The following is a 17,215-nucleotide window of genomic DNA, read 5'->3' as shown; positions in this document are numbered from 1 at the left end:
ATTTTTATGTTTCACAACTTCTGAGCTTTATCATCTGTGCATTTAAAGAATGGTATGATCGTATGGCTATGGAGGGCTACTCCTTTTATCATCAGTTGCCTTGATATTATGGGATTTGTCACATAGATTGTATTTCAGCATCTAATTATTTTATTTATCTTATATTTATTTCTCCATCTATATTAGATCATCTTTAAGGCCAAGATTCCATATTATACACACACACACACACACACACACACACACACCTCCAGACCCAGGTGCACAGGAAGTATCTATAAATGAAAGTGGCCCTTGGTCACATATTGAACCTTCCTTCCCAGACAGCCCCAGCTCCATATGTCTAATCTCCCAAGGCTGCCTCAAAGTGCCAAACCCAACTGTGGGGCATGTGACAGACTTCAGTGACAGCTGGGGAATGGCCAGTGACAGATTTGATAAATCCAGCCACAGGAGAGATTGATGGAGCCACTGATATGCCATCATTCCTGCTCACTGTTCATCAGCAAAGGCTGAATCCACAGCCTTGGTGCTCTTGTCTTTTGACCTTGGTGACATTTGGATCCAGTCTATATTAGCTCCCTGCAAGTTTCAGTAGGATTGCATCTGTCCATCCACATCCATCTCGCACCCAGGCTCTGTTTATAGCCTCTCGGCCCCCATGGCTTCACCTTTCTGCACATGGCCCAGTCAAGCTGGGTCTCTTGCAGTTCACAAACAAAGAACAAAAACACGACCCTAAGCTTTGCAGCTCTGTTTATTTGCTCAGACTAACCTGTTCATTCTGGAACACTTTTCCACCACATATTTATTTTAAGGAATTTTAACTGTCCTCCTAGGCCCATCTTGAAAGTTCTGCCAGATTCCCAATCTGGAAGAGTCTCTCCTGCATAGGCCACCATAGCACTCTGAACTGAACATTATACATGATTACTATATGTTATCCGTGATATTCTAGCCTTTGGTGTGAGGAATTTGCGTGTGTTGGCGACAGGAGTGCTGGTCTGAGACAGCCATGATGCGTCTCTCACCACCTATCCCTATACCCACCAGCCAGGAAGAAGACTTGTGCCAACGCTTAGGGAAGCTTTATCAAACTACTTTAGGTACCTCGGGGTGTGCTATTCCCTTCAAGTGAGGTCAGGCCTTGTTCCGTGCCGTAGAACCAGAGTATCCGGCACACTTCTGACGACCATGGATCTCTGTGGATGGATTCTCTTTCTTCCTGTTGAAGCTGGTGGACGAAAGAGCTTGATATTTGCAGTGCCTCGGGCCTGGCGTTAGGAATTCATTTGAAGTCCTCAAGGTGCCATCTCTTTTTTCCTAAGAAGAATTCAGTAACAGCATTGAGAACTGGAGAATCATGAGGTAGATGAGTGCTTTGTACCCAGACCATCCCCAGGGCATTATTAGGATGAGGCAAGTAAAATAAAACTGGCAGGGGTTTCTGTCAGCCATCTCAAGAAGTGCAATTTGCAGGCCTCCTGCCTCTAGAATGTTAAGGGCAGAGAAGCAAAAAGGAGCAAGCAGGCGACCTTGAAAAGAGCCCCCAGCGGGAAGTATTCTGCCAACATGGAAGCCTCTCAAGGAGTCTGTGCGGAGGCGACCCGGGGCCTGCCTCCTCACTGGGAAAGTCTCCATGAGGAGCTTTGTGGAGGAAGCATTCAATCCTGTCAACCACAGATCTAAAAGATGTTATCGCTCTTCCCTTTTGCCAAATTGTGTCCTCGCACCAGTATCCTAAGTGCAGAAGAAAATCCCTAATGTGCACTTGTCTCACTTTGAAAGAGTGGCTGCATTGATCTGATTTAGAAATATTGAGAAGACTTTCCAGGGACAGTGATGGTTGCAGGCTTTTGCATCGGCACACGGAAGTGGGATTTCTCTTCAAAGAAAGATGCTTCCCTGCTAGGGCTTCAGCCACCATGCAGATGGTAAGAAGATGGAAAATGGAAGTTGCCACCAGCTGTGCTCACACCCCCCTTCTCTCACCCCGGCTTAGTCTGCTGAAGAGCAGGAACACCGAGCAATGCCAATGACTCTCACTACTTCTCACCCGCAAGCTCTCAGTCTTCCTGTGGCATCCATCTTTGTTCTCCCCTGAGCCTGCAGCCCTAATCCTGTTGCATCTCTGCAGCCTCCTGAGGACGGCCCCAGAGATGGCTGAACTGGTTAAAAGCTCACAACAAAACTAACCCTTGCCATTGTATTCTTTGCAATTAACTGTATTTTTATCTGGACTCTTCTCACAGCAGACAACGGCAGATGGCAAAACAAACCAGTGTGAGAGATGTCTAAAAAAGAAAAAAAATATAAGAAGAAGAAAGAAGGAGGGAAGGGGGGAGGGAGGAGGTGGGGGGAGGAAAAGAGAGGGAGAGACCATTCTGGAAAGGAGCCTGGCAGGAGGGAGAAGTATTGACAGGCCCAGACCAGCATAATGACAGAGTGGAGGGTCAGGCCCTGAGGCTGATAGTAGATCTGGAGTGTAGATGAGCATTGGGTTTGTGCTCATTAAAGTATATTTACTGAGGAAGGAAAGAGGTCTCTGGTAGTTTCGGATGATTTGAGACAGGAAGGGCTTTCTGCCTTGCATTCTTAGTCAACCAGAATCCTTTCCGTGTTCCCTTTCTAAAATTTCTACTCCTTCAAAAAATTTTCCCCAATTTCCCCCAATAGTTTGTACCAGTGTTAGCCCAATAAAAACAAAACCAAAAACCCTTCAAGAAGGGTGTTTTGGTGTTTACGACAGAGGTTAGTAGATGAATGTTGCCCTCCTAAAACAAATATTGTGTCTTCCCTCTGATCGATCTCTCTCTCTCTCTTTCTCTCTGCTCAGCATTCCTGGAGAAAGCTGTTCTGTTTTCTCTGATGTGACAGATAGTAATGATAGTTCTTAGTGTTGTGTTCTGACAGTCAAAAGAAACCTTAGAGCCAGAGACAGACAGACAGGGAAATAAATCTTATTTAGGTACTACCAACACTATGAATTGTATTAAAGGACGTTGACTCGTTCTACACAAAAAGCCTTCCACTGGCGGCTGAGACCGTGTCATTGAGTAAAAGGCCTTGAGCCCTTTCTCTGCTTTATGGAGGAGAATTTTGCTGTCAGACTCTGCAGGTTTCATTAACACGTTGATTTGAGTGGCTCTGAGTTGGTAAACTTTTCTTGCTCTAACTCCAGCCTGGACACTAGGGGGAAAATGTTTAAAGTAGTAGGTGAAGTACACAGAGCAGCTTTGGCTAAGGGTAAATAGGCAAGACCCTGCTTCCAAATCCTTGGCAGTGTCAAATGTACTGATTTTTTATAGTTTTGGCTTGTTCATTTGTTTATTTTTTAGATATAGACCTCTACTGTGGATCTATGGAAATAAAACATATCCCTCTGATAAGTGACCTTTGTTCGCCCACTGGGAAACCTGGGTGGTACTTTACTGGGTAGATTCATCACTAGGGAATTTGCATGGTATAAAATCGATACTCCTCCCCCCTCTTATCATCACTATGTGCTAGACGCTTTCTGGAAGGAAAGGATTCCCGATACCTATGAGCTTTGTAGTCCTGTCAAAGGGGCAGTGAGTGGTCTCAGATATTTTAGAGTGATTTAAGATAAGGAGGAACTCCTGCCTTGCATTCCTAGAAGGTTCTCTTGGAAGGCTACTGAGTAAGTTAAATATAAATAGGTGGCCTGTAGTTTGATACCATCTGTGGAACCATAGATCTTTGGAAATGAGGCCACTGGGAATTTTAGTGTGTAGGAGAAAGTTCATAGAAAAGGTGTATTTTGATCTGGGCCTAAAAAAGAAGACTGACATTGAGGTAGGCAAGTCCTGAAGCCACCGCAGCCAGAGTGGGTAGCATCAGTGAAGACACAGCAGAGGAAATGTGTTCAGGTGTGGATGAGAGAGTGAGAAGGTGGAGTCCGCCAACACCAAAGCGGACCTTTCGAGAAAGAAGGCCGGAAGTAATGTCACCAAGCTGAATAAGAGGCTTGGTTTATTGGATTGTCTGGTATATCTACTGCTTGAGGGGCCTCTGGATGTTCACAAATAACAAAGCAGCCCGTGAAGACGATAAAAACAAATATCATGGGACATACCTGACTGGTCCACAGATTCTGAATCCAAGCCTAGAGGGATCAATTAAAAAAGACATAGAAAACGCGCGCGCGCACACACACACACACACACACACACACACACACACACAGATGCCAGCACCCAGTGATTCCTCACAGAGATGAATTTTCTGTGGGGGCAGGGGTGGCCCCATATGAACCCTCAGAGTTAATATTTGGTTTTCAGGATATCTGGGAGTCCAGCTTTACACCTAGAGTTGTTATTATTTCAAACCATCCTTCTTCTGTTACAGTTGCATAAATCCTTATATATAAAGATAGATATTAACGTACATTTATATAGAGACAGAGACACAGACAATGGTGTGGACTCTGCTCTCTTTAAACTCATAGAAAGAAGTGTAGCTCTGGGCTTTAAAAAAGATAGCGCTGGGGCACCTGGATGGCGCAGTCGGTTAAGCGTCCGACTTCAGCCAGGTCACGATCTCGCGGTCCGTGAGTTCGAGCCCCGCGTCAGGCTCTGGGCTGATGGCTCAGAGCCTGGAGCCTGTTTCCGATTCTGTGTCTCCCTCTCTCTCTGTCCCTCCCCCGTTCATGCTCTGTCTCTCTCTGTCCCCAAAAAAATAAATAAACGTTGAAAAAAAATTTTTAAAAAATAAAATAGAGCAAGGGGAGAAGGAGGAGCAGACCCTCCCATTCCAGGTGCTTGCTGTTGTTCCCCAAGTCTGTGCATTCAGATGCCAAGTGTTCGCAACACGCTGGCAAACAAGTAGCAGGACGTGTGTGCCCTGGCTGCTTGGGTTCTGAATGGAGAGAGAGTGAACTGTCCCATCTGTTGTTATCTCTGTGATGGGAACTGTGTCCCCAGCTCTGCGTGGCACTCTTAAAAGGAATCAAGCATAAAATGTATGCAGGCAACCTTTCCCCAGGCATGATGGGGCAGAGAAAAATAGTAAGACTTGAAAGAAACAGCCATAAATTCTCCTTGACCAGATACCCAAATACTGTGTCGTTGGACTCAGTTGAGCCACTTGCTTAGTAATCACATATTTCAGCCTTTTCTTTTTGGCTTTAGAGTCTGTTTTGACCCACTGGACATACTGTCATAGGAAGCTCTTCCAAGGGTCAGTAAATACTCACTTGAGCTGACCTGTTCCTTGGACTTGCCCAGTGCATGTGCAGCCTTGGTGAATCACTCGGTGAGTCATTTGACCCTTCACTGAGTGCTGAAGCTGGAGACAGGACAAGGCTGGGCAATCATGGTATTCAGTAGAGTATGACTCATTATCCATTCACTGTGGGATTGGGCGAATGCAGTGGTGGAAGATTGGGATGTGACTGGGTTACAGACCAGGCACACAGTAGAAAGGAGATGTTTCCAATGATATTTATCACATCGGTAGCCAAATGTCCATGGGACCCAGAATGCCTAGAGCAACAGGAATCTCCGGGCTGCCATGAGGACACTTCTCTAGAGCTGTAAAGATTATTGGAGAGGAGCAGAGGTGTGGAGTGAGCCAGAATAAAGAGCAAGATGTAAGAGAAGAATGACATTTGGAAGGAGTGGAATATGTGGAGCATTAGACCCTGTCTCATGAGCAGTGTTTCTTTGTAGTGGCCTCGGGAGAGTACTGAAGCCATGTAGTGTGTGGACTTGAACTCTTACCAGCTGTAGAGCCATCTGTAAATTAACTTCATATATCACGGGGATGATGTGTGGATGAAATGAAATAATGCATGGGGAGCCCTTGGATCAAAGTGAAGGTGTAGTCCATGTGGGCTGCTGGAATAGCCTGAAGCTTCTCTGGCTGTTGTGGAAAAGACCAACAACAACACTGGCTCCCCTGGGCTGCAGTTCAGTTCCGGGCTCCCTGACTTACCATTCAAAGCCTTTTCCCAAGTTGCCCCCAACATTCACATCTATATTTATGTAGATAAGCCAGGCTTATTTGTATACTGTCCCTGCACATCTCACCACTTTGACCCACATCACTCCTTTTGCAGTGAGTGTTCTGTTTTTGTCAGTGTGAATGCTGCCATTCTTTTGGACCTCGGCTGAATCCGCACACATCTGTGAGGCATCCCTGATTTCTGAGTCTCCCTCCTTGGCATTCCTCTGTCCCTGGTGGCCTCATGCATTCCTCATGACTTTAGTCAGGTTCAGGTCATACTATCAGCTCTTCGAGAGCCAGGTCTCGATTTTGCACTTCTTCGTATTCCACACAATGATCTGCACGTGATATCATTAGGTCACAAGGTACCACTGGCTCTGTCACTGGGTGAAACCAAGTATGAATCCCAGCTCATTCTAATGTTTAGAGGGTATGCGATTTCCAACAAATCACTTAATCTTCCTGCACTTCAGCTTCCTCAGTTGTAAAGGGGGGATATTAATATCTGACTTGCAGAGTGTACATGAGGAGTAGAGATGACACGTGGATCATTTACCGGGCAGGTACTCAACAAATGGTAGGCACTAGTGTTGTTGTCATTGTTATTCTTACTGTTATTGATCCCGTGAACTAATATTTGTATATCTGATGTGCCACGGGTCATAGTGCTGAACAATTTCTCTTCTCAACAGTTATACAGCTCTGCCGAATTTGGGAGAAGATGGCAGCTTATCCAGGAGGGTGTCGTACCAAACAGGTTCTACTGGTAAGTCTCATTGTTTTTGTAACACATTAAGAGATCACCTAGTAAATGAGCTTTGGAGTCTTTTTCTCACTGAAAGCTCTCACATGAGGTCTGTCCTTTTTAGATATGCCTACATCCCCCTACAGAGCAGGATGTGATGTTGGAATAGTCAGCACCTTAAGGGAAAGTTACAGCCTTGTCACAAACTTCTCAGTAAGCCCCAAATAGATCACTGAGATTAGTGAACAGCATGGGCTTTGTAACTGTTGTTTTATTCTGTTTTGATGGGACTTGTGAAATAGACACTTTTAACATTTTAATACTGTTTTTTATCACTAAAAGCATTATGTGCACATATATTACAAAGGCAAAGGTTTTCAGTGTAGATAAATAGATCTTATTCATCCAAAAGTAGCTTTTCCTCCTATCCCTGGTTTCATGTCTCCTAGATCTCATCATGTGGACACAACCAGCTTTCTTCGGTTCTCATTTCTCCTTCCGTGAATTTTCTATGAGTTACCAAACATATGTATATTCTTAGCTTGGGCTGCTATAGCACAATACCATGGACTTGGTAGCTTAAACAGCACATTTCTTTCTCATGGCTCTTGAGGCCAGCAAGTCCAAGATCAAGGTGCTGGCAGATTCCGTTCCTGGTGAAGATCAGGATATTTCAGAGGATATTGCAAGATGTTTCAGAGGATAGTGCAGGATATTGCAGAGGGCTGCCTTCTCGCTGTGTCTGCACACAGGGGAGGGGAAGAGAGGAATAGCAAAAGAAAGAATGAAGCAAGGAAAGTGATATTCTTTCTTTTCTTTACCACCTTTGCCCATCCCCCTGATGATACTAGAGGTGGCTTCCCTCCATGGGAATGGGTGGCCCCAATTGAAAAGAAGGGAGGGGTGCCTGGGTGGCTTAGTCGGTTGAGCATCCAACTCTTGACTTTGGCTCAGTCCAAAATCCCAGGGTCCTTGGATCAAGCCTCACAACAGGCACCATGCTGAGCTTGGAGCCTTCTTGGGATTCATTCATTCATTCTCTCTCTCTCTCTCTTCCTCTTTCCCCTTCTTCCCCACTTGTGCCTTTGATCTTTCTTTCTCTCTCTCTCAAATTAGAAAAAAAATCGGGGGGTACCTGGATGGCTCAGTTGGTTAAGTGTCTGACTTTGGCCTAGGTCATGATCTCCCAATTCATGAGTTCGAGCCCCGCGTGGGGCTCTGTGCTGACAGCTCAGAGCCTGGAGCCTGCCTCAGATCCTGTGTCTCCCTCTCTCTCTCTCTGCCCCTCCCCTGCTCATACTTTGTCTCTATGTGTCTGTCAAAAATAAATAAATGTTAAAAAAAATTAAAAAACTGAAAAATAAAAAACAAAATTAGAAAAAAAAATTTAAAGAAAAAAAAGGGAATAAAGAAGTTCCTTTCGTTTTTTGTTTCCAAGGGCCTACATCCTGGCAAAGCAAGAAGAGTAGGAAGTGTTCTAGTGTAATGTTGACTTTACTTATCAGCCACTTTTGAGTTTACAACCCAACCCCTGCCAGAAGATGTGACTACCTTACTTGACCTAATCTGCCCCTAGAAAGGACATTTAGATTGATGTTAGACTTTTGCTGGTACCAACAGTACTATAAGAACTGGCTCAAACAAGAGTTTCAATATGTCATGTCCACACCATTCAGAATCATTGGAACCAGGACCTTCAAGGAGCCAACAAGCTCCTTGCTTGTTGTGCGTCTCCCATTTACTCCTCCCAAAATCACACTGCCTCTCACCAGCCTTTGGGCTTCCAGGCACCTGATGGCTCCCCACACCCAACCCAGTTCTCTCACTTCTAAGAGCAATGTGTTTTCATCTTTCTCATTTTCAAATCCTGCCCTAAAAACCCTTGTGGGAGCTGAAAGCCCAAGGAAATGCATTAGAGGAGTCTCTTAACATACTTGTGAAACTGCCTGAAAAAGTGAAGGACAAGTCATTTGCAAACAAACTGGCTCGAAGAGAACACCTGGAGAACTATGTATGGAACAATACCTTCTTTGTCCGTCTCATGAAGAGACATTGATAACTAAAGGGGCACCTGGGTGGCTCAATCAGTTAAGCATCCGACTTTGGCTCAGGTCATGATCTCACGGTTTGTGGGTTCAAGCCCCGTGTGGGTCATGCTCTGTGCTGACAGCTCAGAGCCTGGAGCCTGCTTCAGATTCTGTGTCTCCCTCTCTCTCTGCCCCTCCCCTGCTCACACTGTGTCGCTCTGTCTCTCAAACATAAACATTAATTTTTTTTTTTCAAAAAAAAGAGACATTGATAACTGAAGAAGGTTTTTATTACACAGGAGCTCTTCACCTCCTTCCCCCTGCTTCTCTTGCTCAGAGGTGGCTTGAGCCTTGCTTTCAGGGTCCACATCGGCCCCTCTCTTCTCCGGGAATCCCCCTCTAGCTGTCACTTAGTCTCCCTTCTCTGGTGGGCGTTTCTTGCTGTCTTACTCATGCTATCCCTTACTCACTAGTATGCAAGGTGTCAACCTTGCACCTCCATCTGTTTTGCCTTATAAATTATGGAAAATTATGAAATCACTTTTTGGAAAGAGGGTCCATTTTTTTTTCTATTTTTTTTTTTCATTCTCTCTTTGACTTGATGTTCCATGTGCATAGCTTGCCAGTGAAGAAGTGTAAGGGACAGATCTTTCCTCAATCCTGCTTCCAAGTGACTTCAAATAGCTGCCTGTGGACCCAGCAAAAGAAAGTAGGAAGTTGCAATTCACAAAGGACTAGATAGACATATATTCTTACCAATAGAAACAAAGAAAAACAATGACTGAAAAGATGGACAGGAACAAAGAACTAAGATGGGACTATTTCCTATGCATGTGGTACGTGGTACACACTATTTTCTAGCTCATGGAAGGTCTTATTCACAAATAGCATTTTGAGGTGAACGGACCAATCATTTCTTTGGCGGGTGCTAATTACAGTCCATTTTTATCTATTCTCTGAATAGAAGTCTTTCATCTGAAAGCCTGATTAGCAAAGCCCTTTTAACCATATGTCGTAATACTATTATCTTTATAAAAATGATTGTGGATGAATCCTGATTAATCTGTTAAGTAAAATAAATAATACCCCTCTTTCTACCTTTGGGAACAGAGAGACACATCTTGTCCATTCAAGCCCCACACAGTGATAAGTATGATTCAGACTTAAGCTATTTAATTCTTATAACAGTTTAATGAAGTAATGAAGTAAGACTTGCATTATCATCATTAACAGATAGGGAACCTGTGGCATGAAGAGATTAACTAATTTAGCCAAGGTCACACAGCCAGAAAGTAGCAGAGCTGGGATTCAAAGGTAGACAGTCTGGCTCCAAAGCCCATGCTCTCCTAAATCAATGGATTCCGTTGCCACTGCCTCGTGGCCTTTTTTTTCTGGGCTGAGGCTATGAGCCCTGGAAATTCAGCCCATTCAGGCAGATGAGGAGAGAAAACCCAAAGCTCTTTTGGCCATGGTGCCGGCATGAGTATCTCTCCAACTGGGCTTGGCAGATGGCCCCCATGGGTCCTTTAAGCTCTTTGGTTTTTCCAGAGAAGGCATGAGACCTTGTAAATTGCACAGTGCACATGACTGTTGATGAAAATCTCTTGATCTCTGGCCACGTGGTCTGTATTTCTGACTGAGCAACTTCCTGAGGCTGGCAGCAAAGGTGTCAGTCAAAGCAATATTTATTAGACTCACTCCTGGAAACCAATTGCTTCAAATGACATAGGGACCATGGGGCTATCTAGGATTGCTCAGCAAGCTTAATTACAAGAGGCCCCTTTTAATCATTTTTGCTTGGAGCCTGACTGCGGGGGTGTGGAAAGGCCTGAGGGCAACTTTTCTAGTGATGAATTATCTAGCGTAAGGGACTCTGGGTAATAACACAGCATTTCCCATAGAGAGAAATGAAGATGAATTCATATCTTTTCTTCATCACCAAGTACACTTGAGAAACATCTCTTCTGGTTGGCAATAGCAGTGCTCTCTCCGAAAGTAGTCAATGGCAATTAGAAAATAATTATGGAACATAAGACCTTATTCTTATGTCATCGCGGCGGTCCTGTTAGTACAACCATAACTAACATGAATATGAACTGTCCTCCACGGAGTTCATATTGTTTTTAAAACAGATTTACAGATTTACACGTATACATAGCAGCTTATAAAACACATCTTAGTACAATATTGCCCTTAAAAGAGTAGGTGTCCTTTTTATTTCCCTAACTGTGATAGCAGTCTTGTTCTTCGCTACTGTCAGGAATCGATTACCCTGGGAGGCAGGACGACCTGGAGATTAAGGGGCCCAGAGATACTGAGGTAGGAGTTCCAGCTTTACCATTTAGTCTGTAAGGGATCCCGGGGAAGTTACTCCTGGTTGTCTCAGGTTTTTCCTCTCTGAAGTAGAAATAATTAATACCTGCTTCATTAGATGAGATGTTTCTTATGAGCTGGTTACATACCTGGCACCTAAAAATTGTACTAAGTGCCCACTGACTAATCGTAATGATATTCTTAATAGAGGCTGACCTTCAACATCTATTGGTTTTATTCTCCCCCCAGCCCCCACCATGCTGGCTTCATTCTCAGGTTGGTTCTCCCACTTGTGGTAGTGACAGATATTATCAGCTCTACTCTACATTCTAACAGTTTAGAAGCCCTATCAAATGAGCCTACCTCTTTCCTCACATTTCTAGGGGTCAGATCTGTGTGATTAAGGCTATACAAGGCAGTACATTACTCACATAAGTCAGGGAACTGAAACAGGAGATGGGGTTGAGTCCCAGGCAAACTGCATGGTTCAAAGTTAGGGGAGATAGGATTGCTAAAAAGGAGGAAAACAGGATTCTGTCATAAAAGGCAAGAAAAGATTTTTATGAGACAAAATAGAGATGGGAGAACTGAGTGTCAGCAAGATAAAGTTCCATAATAGGGATTTGTATACAGTCACTAGAATGATCTGGACGCCTGATAAAAGCATGTCATTTGATCCTTATAACAAGACTGTGAGGTAGGGATTCTTGTCCTCATTTTGATGAAATAGAAAGACGATGTATTTTATCCAACATAATATATATAATATATAATACAACCAAGTTTTGAAACTTGGTCCGTCTCGGCCCATGGCCCTTGCTTACAGTAGTAAAAATCAGTCCTGTATTTAACACTTATCTCTGACCTGCTTCCTTCAATAATAACAGATTAATAGTTTATTAGGCAGGAGCCAAGGTTTTGCTTTGACATTGAACAAGGACACAGAGTTGGAAGATCACTGGTACCCAAATGCCTTGAATAGAGTGAAGTTCCTGCCAAAAATTCACTAATAGTAGTTGCTGAATGTGGCCTTGTTGGGATCTGATTCAACTTTTGAACAAAGCATTGGAAGGCAGTTTTCATTATAAGCTACTCAGCAATCTATTATCTATGCAAAAGACAAGGCAATCTTAGAGCTGTTTCACTTAATTAAAAATAGGTTCAGACTTATCTTATTGATTATGTTGTTCTGACATATAGGGGGCTGGCTGGAAGCAGGGACAGCTGAATGGTGATTACATATTTTCTGTGACTAATTCACGCACAGAAAATTAAAAGTTGACTCAACAATGAGCCTTTGTATTCTGGAATGCCAGCCTTGTTTCAGTTATGTCCCTCAGGGGACACATGACAGCTGTACTGTGCAGCACAGAGACACAGGAATACTCACAAGTCTATACTCTGTGCTTTTGAGCATGTATACACATTGTCATTCATTCCCATGTGCCAGTCAATAAGAATGACTCCCCATTCCATGTCTTTGGCAACAAGTCCCATTTATTGAGCATTTACTATGTGCCAAGCCCTATGCTAAGTGCCTTGCACACATTGTTTCAGTCAGTCCTGAAATCAATGATCAGAAATAATTTAGTCATCAAAACTTTTTCAAGATACGTGATAGAAAAATGCAACCTGTTTTAAGGGAAAAAAAGTTTTTGATTTTTTGTTTGTTTTTGTTTTGTTTTGTTTGTTTTGTTTTGTTTTTTAAGAGATATGGGGTCATGGATCTAGAAAGTCTAAAGGTCCAACTGTATTTAGACTCCACGGATTCAGAGGCTCCTTAAGTTGATCAGATCTTGATATTTCAGCTCCACCCTCCTGGATGTTAGTTTCACTCTCAGGCAGGCTTTCTTCCTGGCAATCTCTAGCAGCTAACATTTTCCCGGATTTACTCCAGTGGAAAAGAAAATACCTCCTTGCTTGGAGGTCCCACAGAAGTCCCAGGATTAAATTTCATAGTCCTTGATGAGGTAGCATGCTTACATCTAGACCCCGGGGGTAGAATCAATTCCAGTAAACCACATGGACAGAAAGTAAGGAATGATGATACCCCTGAAAGACTCGGTAACTTTTACCAAAGAAAGTGAGGTTAATGGGATACTATCAGCAAGAGGTTTGCATTGCTGGTAAGTGTTTTAATTCCCATTTTTGGATGAGAAATAAATGAGAAGATAAATAAGAAAACAAAATCCCAGAGAGATTAAATAATCCTGACTCGTGTTATGTGTTAATAAGTTATGGTGACACAATTTAAACCCAGATCCGACTGGCTAAAAAGGCTGTGTTGTGTAAGCACGCTCTGTTCCCTGGCTGGAACACCAGCTTTCCTTGAAGCTTTTCTGAGGACCCTGCTCCACAAAGCTTTCTTCTCACTCACAGCTGTAAAGTTAGCAGGCATTTCCTTTTGACCTCATACCCTTTGGGCCTGATGTCCAGTGGTTAGAGTCACATTTGTCTATATACCTGGCCTGTTTTTCCCATCCAGAGTTCCCTCATCCAACCTCGGGCATGAGACACAGATGCATAAACTTGGGCTGGTGTTATATGGCTATGTCAGAAAACACTTCAGCGCTTAAAGTAATCTCTCTGTGACTCTGACTCATATCACTAACACTCATCCCCAAGTCTTTATTGAATATTGCTGCTGGGCCAATGCGAGGAATTTTTTTTTTTACCCTTGTTGTTGTTTGGTAGTTTGTTTTTTATACCACCAGGCCACCATGACCTTTCTTCTTCCTCCTTCAGATATGCTGGCCACTCAGCATGGCATCTCCGAGATTTCTAAGCCATTCGCAACAAAGGGACATAGAGGATGTGGCATGAATTGGCTGTGACTCTTTTCTCTTTCCCCAGATGGGTTTAATGGATTCCTCTGCACTCTTCTTTCCCCATGTCTTGCAAAGTGGAAATGGATTGGGGTCTAATCATATTACAAAAATAAAATAAATAGAATAAAATAAACTAGTAAAGTAAAAAGTAAAACTCTGTCTTATCAAAATAGCTAGAAAATTGGGTGTACTTTATTAGTAAGGGAGTATGGCTACTTTTTGAAGATACTCTGCCTCATCCTTCACCCAAAGCTCTGAAGTGGGTCTTCGTTTGCCAGGAACTTCTAAATAAACACCATCATTAGCTTTCAATTTTATGCCCAGGTGGAGGTGGAACATCTCACAGTTCAGAATCGGATTTTGATTTTTAGGCGTCTGTATTTCTGTGTATCCTGTAACCCAGCCGTAGCATTTTTGAGCCATATTCCCCTCTGTTCTCTTACTCAGTTCCTTTTATATGTTGATTTTCCAATCCGCATCACTTCTACCTCCATGAAGTTACACCTGCCCACTTTCTTTTCTATTCCCATTACTCTGGCTCATTAGGAATGGAGAAAAAGCCCCCCTCTCCTGATAGCATACTAATGCCTAAGGAATCTTGTAGGCATTTCCCTGATCAAACATTTGCCTTGTTCCTCATTGCTTACAACATAAAATTAAAAAGAATAAGAACATAACTAGATTCTTGCCATCCTGAGTTTGAATGCACATTTTTCTGACCTCCCGTCCCCAGCCTCCCAATTCTGTGTGCTAAATTCCAGAAGGCCAGATAAATAATTCTAAGCACTGATTAGTCTATGGACCAGTTTATCCCTCTTATCTCTCTGGCTTTATAAATATGCCTACCTGGGGGATAAACTGTCCTTATTATCATTATTATTTTTAGCAGTGACTACTTTTTAGCACTTACCTTGTGTTAGGACAGTTTTGATCTTTGAATACAAAAATAATGGATGAGGATTTTTGTCATTATTAGGATCACAATGTTGGATCTTTATGGCCTTACAGTGATGCCTGCCTTTACTCTCTGAACCTTCTTTGATACGTGCTTCTTGTTTTTCTAGGCAAGAAGAATCTCTTTCTTTGAATTTAAATGTGGTTAATGTGAATTTAAATATGTCACAAATAAAATGCAGTGGATCATAAAATGTGTTGTACTGCAAATCTGTCTATGTGATTGTTGGAAGGAACACAGGCTTGGAGTCAGCACATCAAGCTTCAGATTCCTGCCTTGCTTTTTACTGATTGAGCGATCCTGAGAAACTGCTTCACCTGCCTGAGCTTCAGTTTCCTTCTCCCAAGGCTTATTTTGGGAATTAAAAAGGACATAGATAATTATTATTAAGTAACTTAGCACTTAGTAGGTTTTGCATATCTGTCTTTTTATTTCCTCATTTCCCTCTCCTGCTAATGGATAATTTCTTAAGGACCAAGACTGTCTTTAACATGTTTCCACCTATTTTATGTAGGGCAATAAATGGAACAGCAGAACTTGGTGTGCATACACTCGCGCACGCGCGCGCACACACACACACACACACACACACACACACACGCACATAAGGTACTGACTTCATCAAATGCACACATGTATGTATATGCACTGCATGAACCCGCAGATACATCCAGATTAAAACACGTCTTGCATGGACTCCATTTGTTAAGTCAAGGAGCCATAAAAGATGCCTGGGTGGCTCAATCAGTTAAGCATCTGATTCTTGGTTTTGGCTCAGGTCATGATCTCACAGTTCATGGATTCAAACCCTACATTGGGCTCTGCACTGTCAGTACAGAACCTGCTTGAGATTCTCTCTCTGCCTCTCCCCCGCTTGTGCCCTCTCTTTCTCTCCCAAAATAAATAAATAAACTTAAAAAAATGAAAAAGTTAGATTTCTAAGCTGTCTGCGTACATATTGAAGGGAGAAGAATTCTAGATCGGTAGAAGGAACACTTTTCTATGTGGTAGGCTGCTTATTAGCCTAATAGGCTGTCCTGGGGGATAATGAGATCTGTGTAAGCATGGATGAGGTGACCGCACCCTGGACTGCCCAGAACTGCCCAGAACTCATGGGGAGTTCTGCCCCAGACTGCCCAAACTGACAGATCCTTGATACACTTCAGAGTATGGGCTCAGGAGAAGAACCCCAGACCGCCCTTTCTTTGGAGTATTGACTTCATTGTCTCTTCTCTTACACTTTCCCCCTTCCTCCCAGACAATCTTTTCTGGTCCTGAGCCCCCTACCAAACTACCGTCTGAGCTGAATCATGCCTGTGGTTTGAGTCAGGAGCAGGAGAAGAGGCAGGAAGTCATTCCTGAGATCCCATCCCCAGAGCTACACTGGGGCATTTCTGGTACCTGTGCTGTGAGTGCTAGATAAGAGGATTTTCATTTTTCTTGAGAGGACTGATGTTTTATCTTTTTTTTTTTTCCTTCTGTTAATGATCTCCACATGAGTGCCATTTTCTAATCCTCTTGTACTTTCCTCCACTTCGTAATCTCCCCGTATGATTAGCAAGTTTCCTTCCACATTAAGTTAAATTCCCCCTGCTGCTGCATGTGAGCCCATCACTTTTCTCATGGTCTTCATTCACTAATGGCCATCACTGATCCCCGTCCTCCTTATCTTGATGATTTCCTGTCTCCATGGGCTGCAGCTCCTCCATCTCTGAGCAGCTGAGACTCCATCACTTCTCCAGATTCCCACTAAGAACTATTATGATAGCAGAGTGCAAGAGCGAGGGGAACATCCTCATTATTATGGCTTCCTAATTTAGAACAATATTAAAAGAAATTGACTTATGCTCTAGTGATCAGACTTCACTTAGTCTTCAAGTTCAAGAGCCTCTGGGTTTATGCTGTGTCTGTGTATGTGGTTTCTCTTGCTCATACATTCATATGTCGCTTTTGTGTGTTGTCTTCAGTCAATAAGAGGTTGTGTTTAGGGGCGCCTGGGTGGCTCAGTCGGTTAAGCGTCTGACTTCGGCTCGGGTCATGATCTCACAGCTCGTGGGTTCGAGCCCCCGTGTCGGGCTCTGTGCTGACAGCTCAGAGCCTGGAGCCTGCTTTAGATTCTGTGTCTCCCTCTCTCTCTGCCCCTCCCCCACTCATACTTTGTCTCTCTCTGTCTCTCAAAAATGAATAAACGTTTAAAAAAAAAAGAGATGGTGTTTACGGTTTACAGTTGAGAGCTCTGGAGTCAGAATGACTTTGCTAGAATCCTGTTCTCAAGGGGTGTGACAATGAGCTATTTAATTAACCTCTTTAATTAAGCCTTATAGTCTTCATCTATGTATCAGTCATCATTGTAGGGTTGTGTATACTTACCAGGATAAAA

General features: G+C 43.2%; 1 protein-coding gene across 4 annotated transcripts in view; it reads left to right on the top strand.

The window, feature by feature from the left end:
* Window positions 1-17,215, top strand: part of SORCS1 (sortilin related VPS10 domain containing receptor 1) — a 502,497-nt gene that overhangs the window by 325,191 nt on the left and 160,091 nt on the right. For all 4 annotated transcript variants that reach the window (XM_027063022.2, XM_015082978.3, XM_027063024.2 and 1 more), the window contains exon 5: window positions 6,660-6,733. In XM_027063022.2, coding sequence (XP_026918823.1) covers window positions 6,660-6,733 — 74 coding nt within the window. The remainder of the gene's footprint in view (window positions 1-6,659; window positions 6,734-17,215) is intronic.

This window comes from Acinonyx jubatus, chromosome D2, assembly GCF_027475565.1.
Source record: "Acinonyx jubatus isolate Ajub_Pintada_27869175 chromosome D2, VMU_Ajub_asm_v1.0, whole genome shotgun sequence".
NCBI classification, from domain to species: Eukaryota; Metazoa; Chordata; class Mammalia; order Carnivora; family Felidae; genus Acinonyx; species Acinonyx jubatus.
Note: the sequence above shows the minus strand (reverse complement) of the source record. Positions and strands in the feature narration are given on the sequence as shown.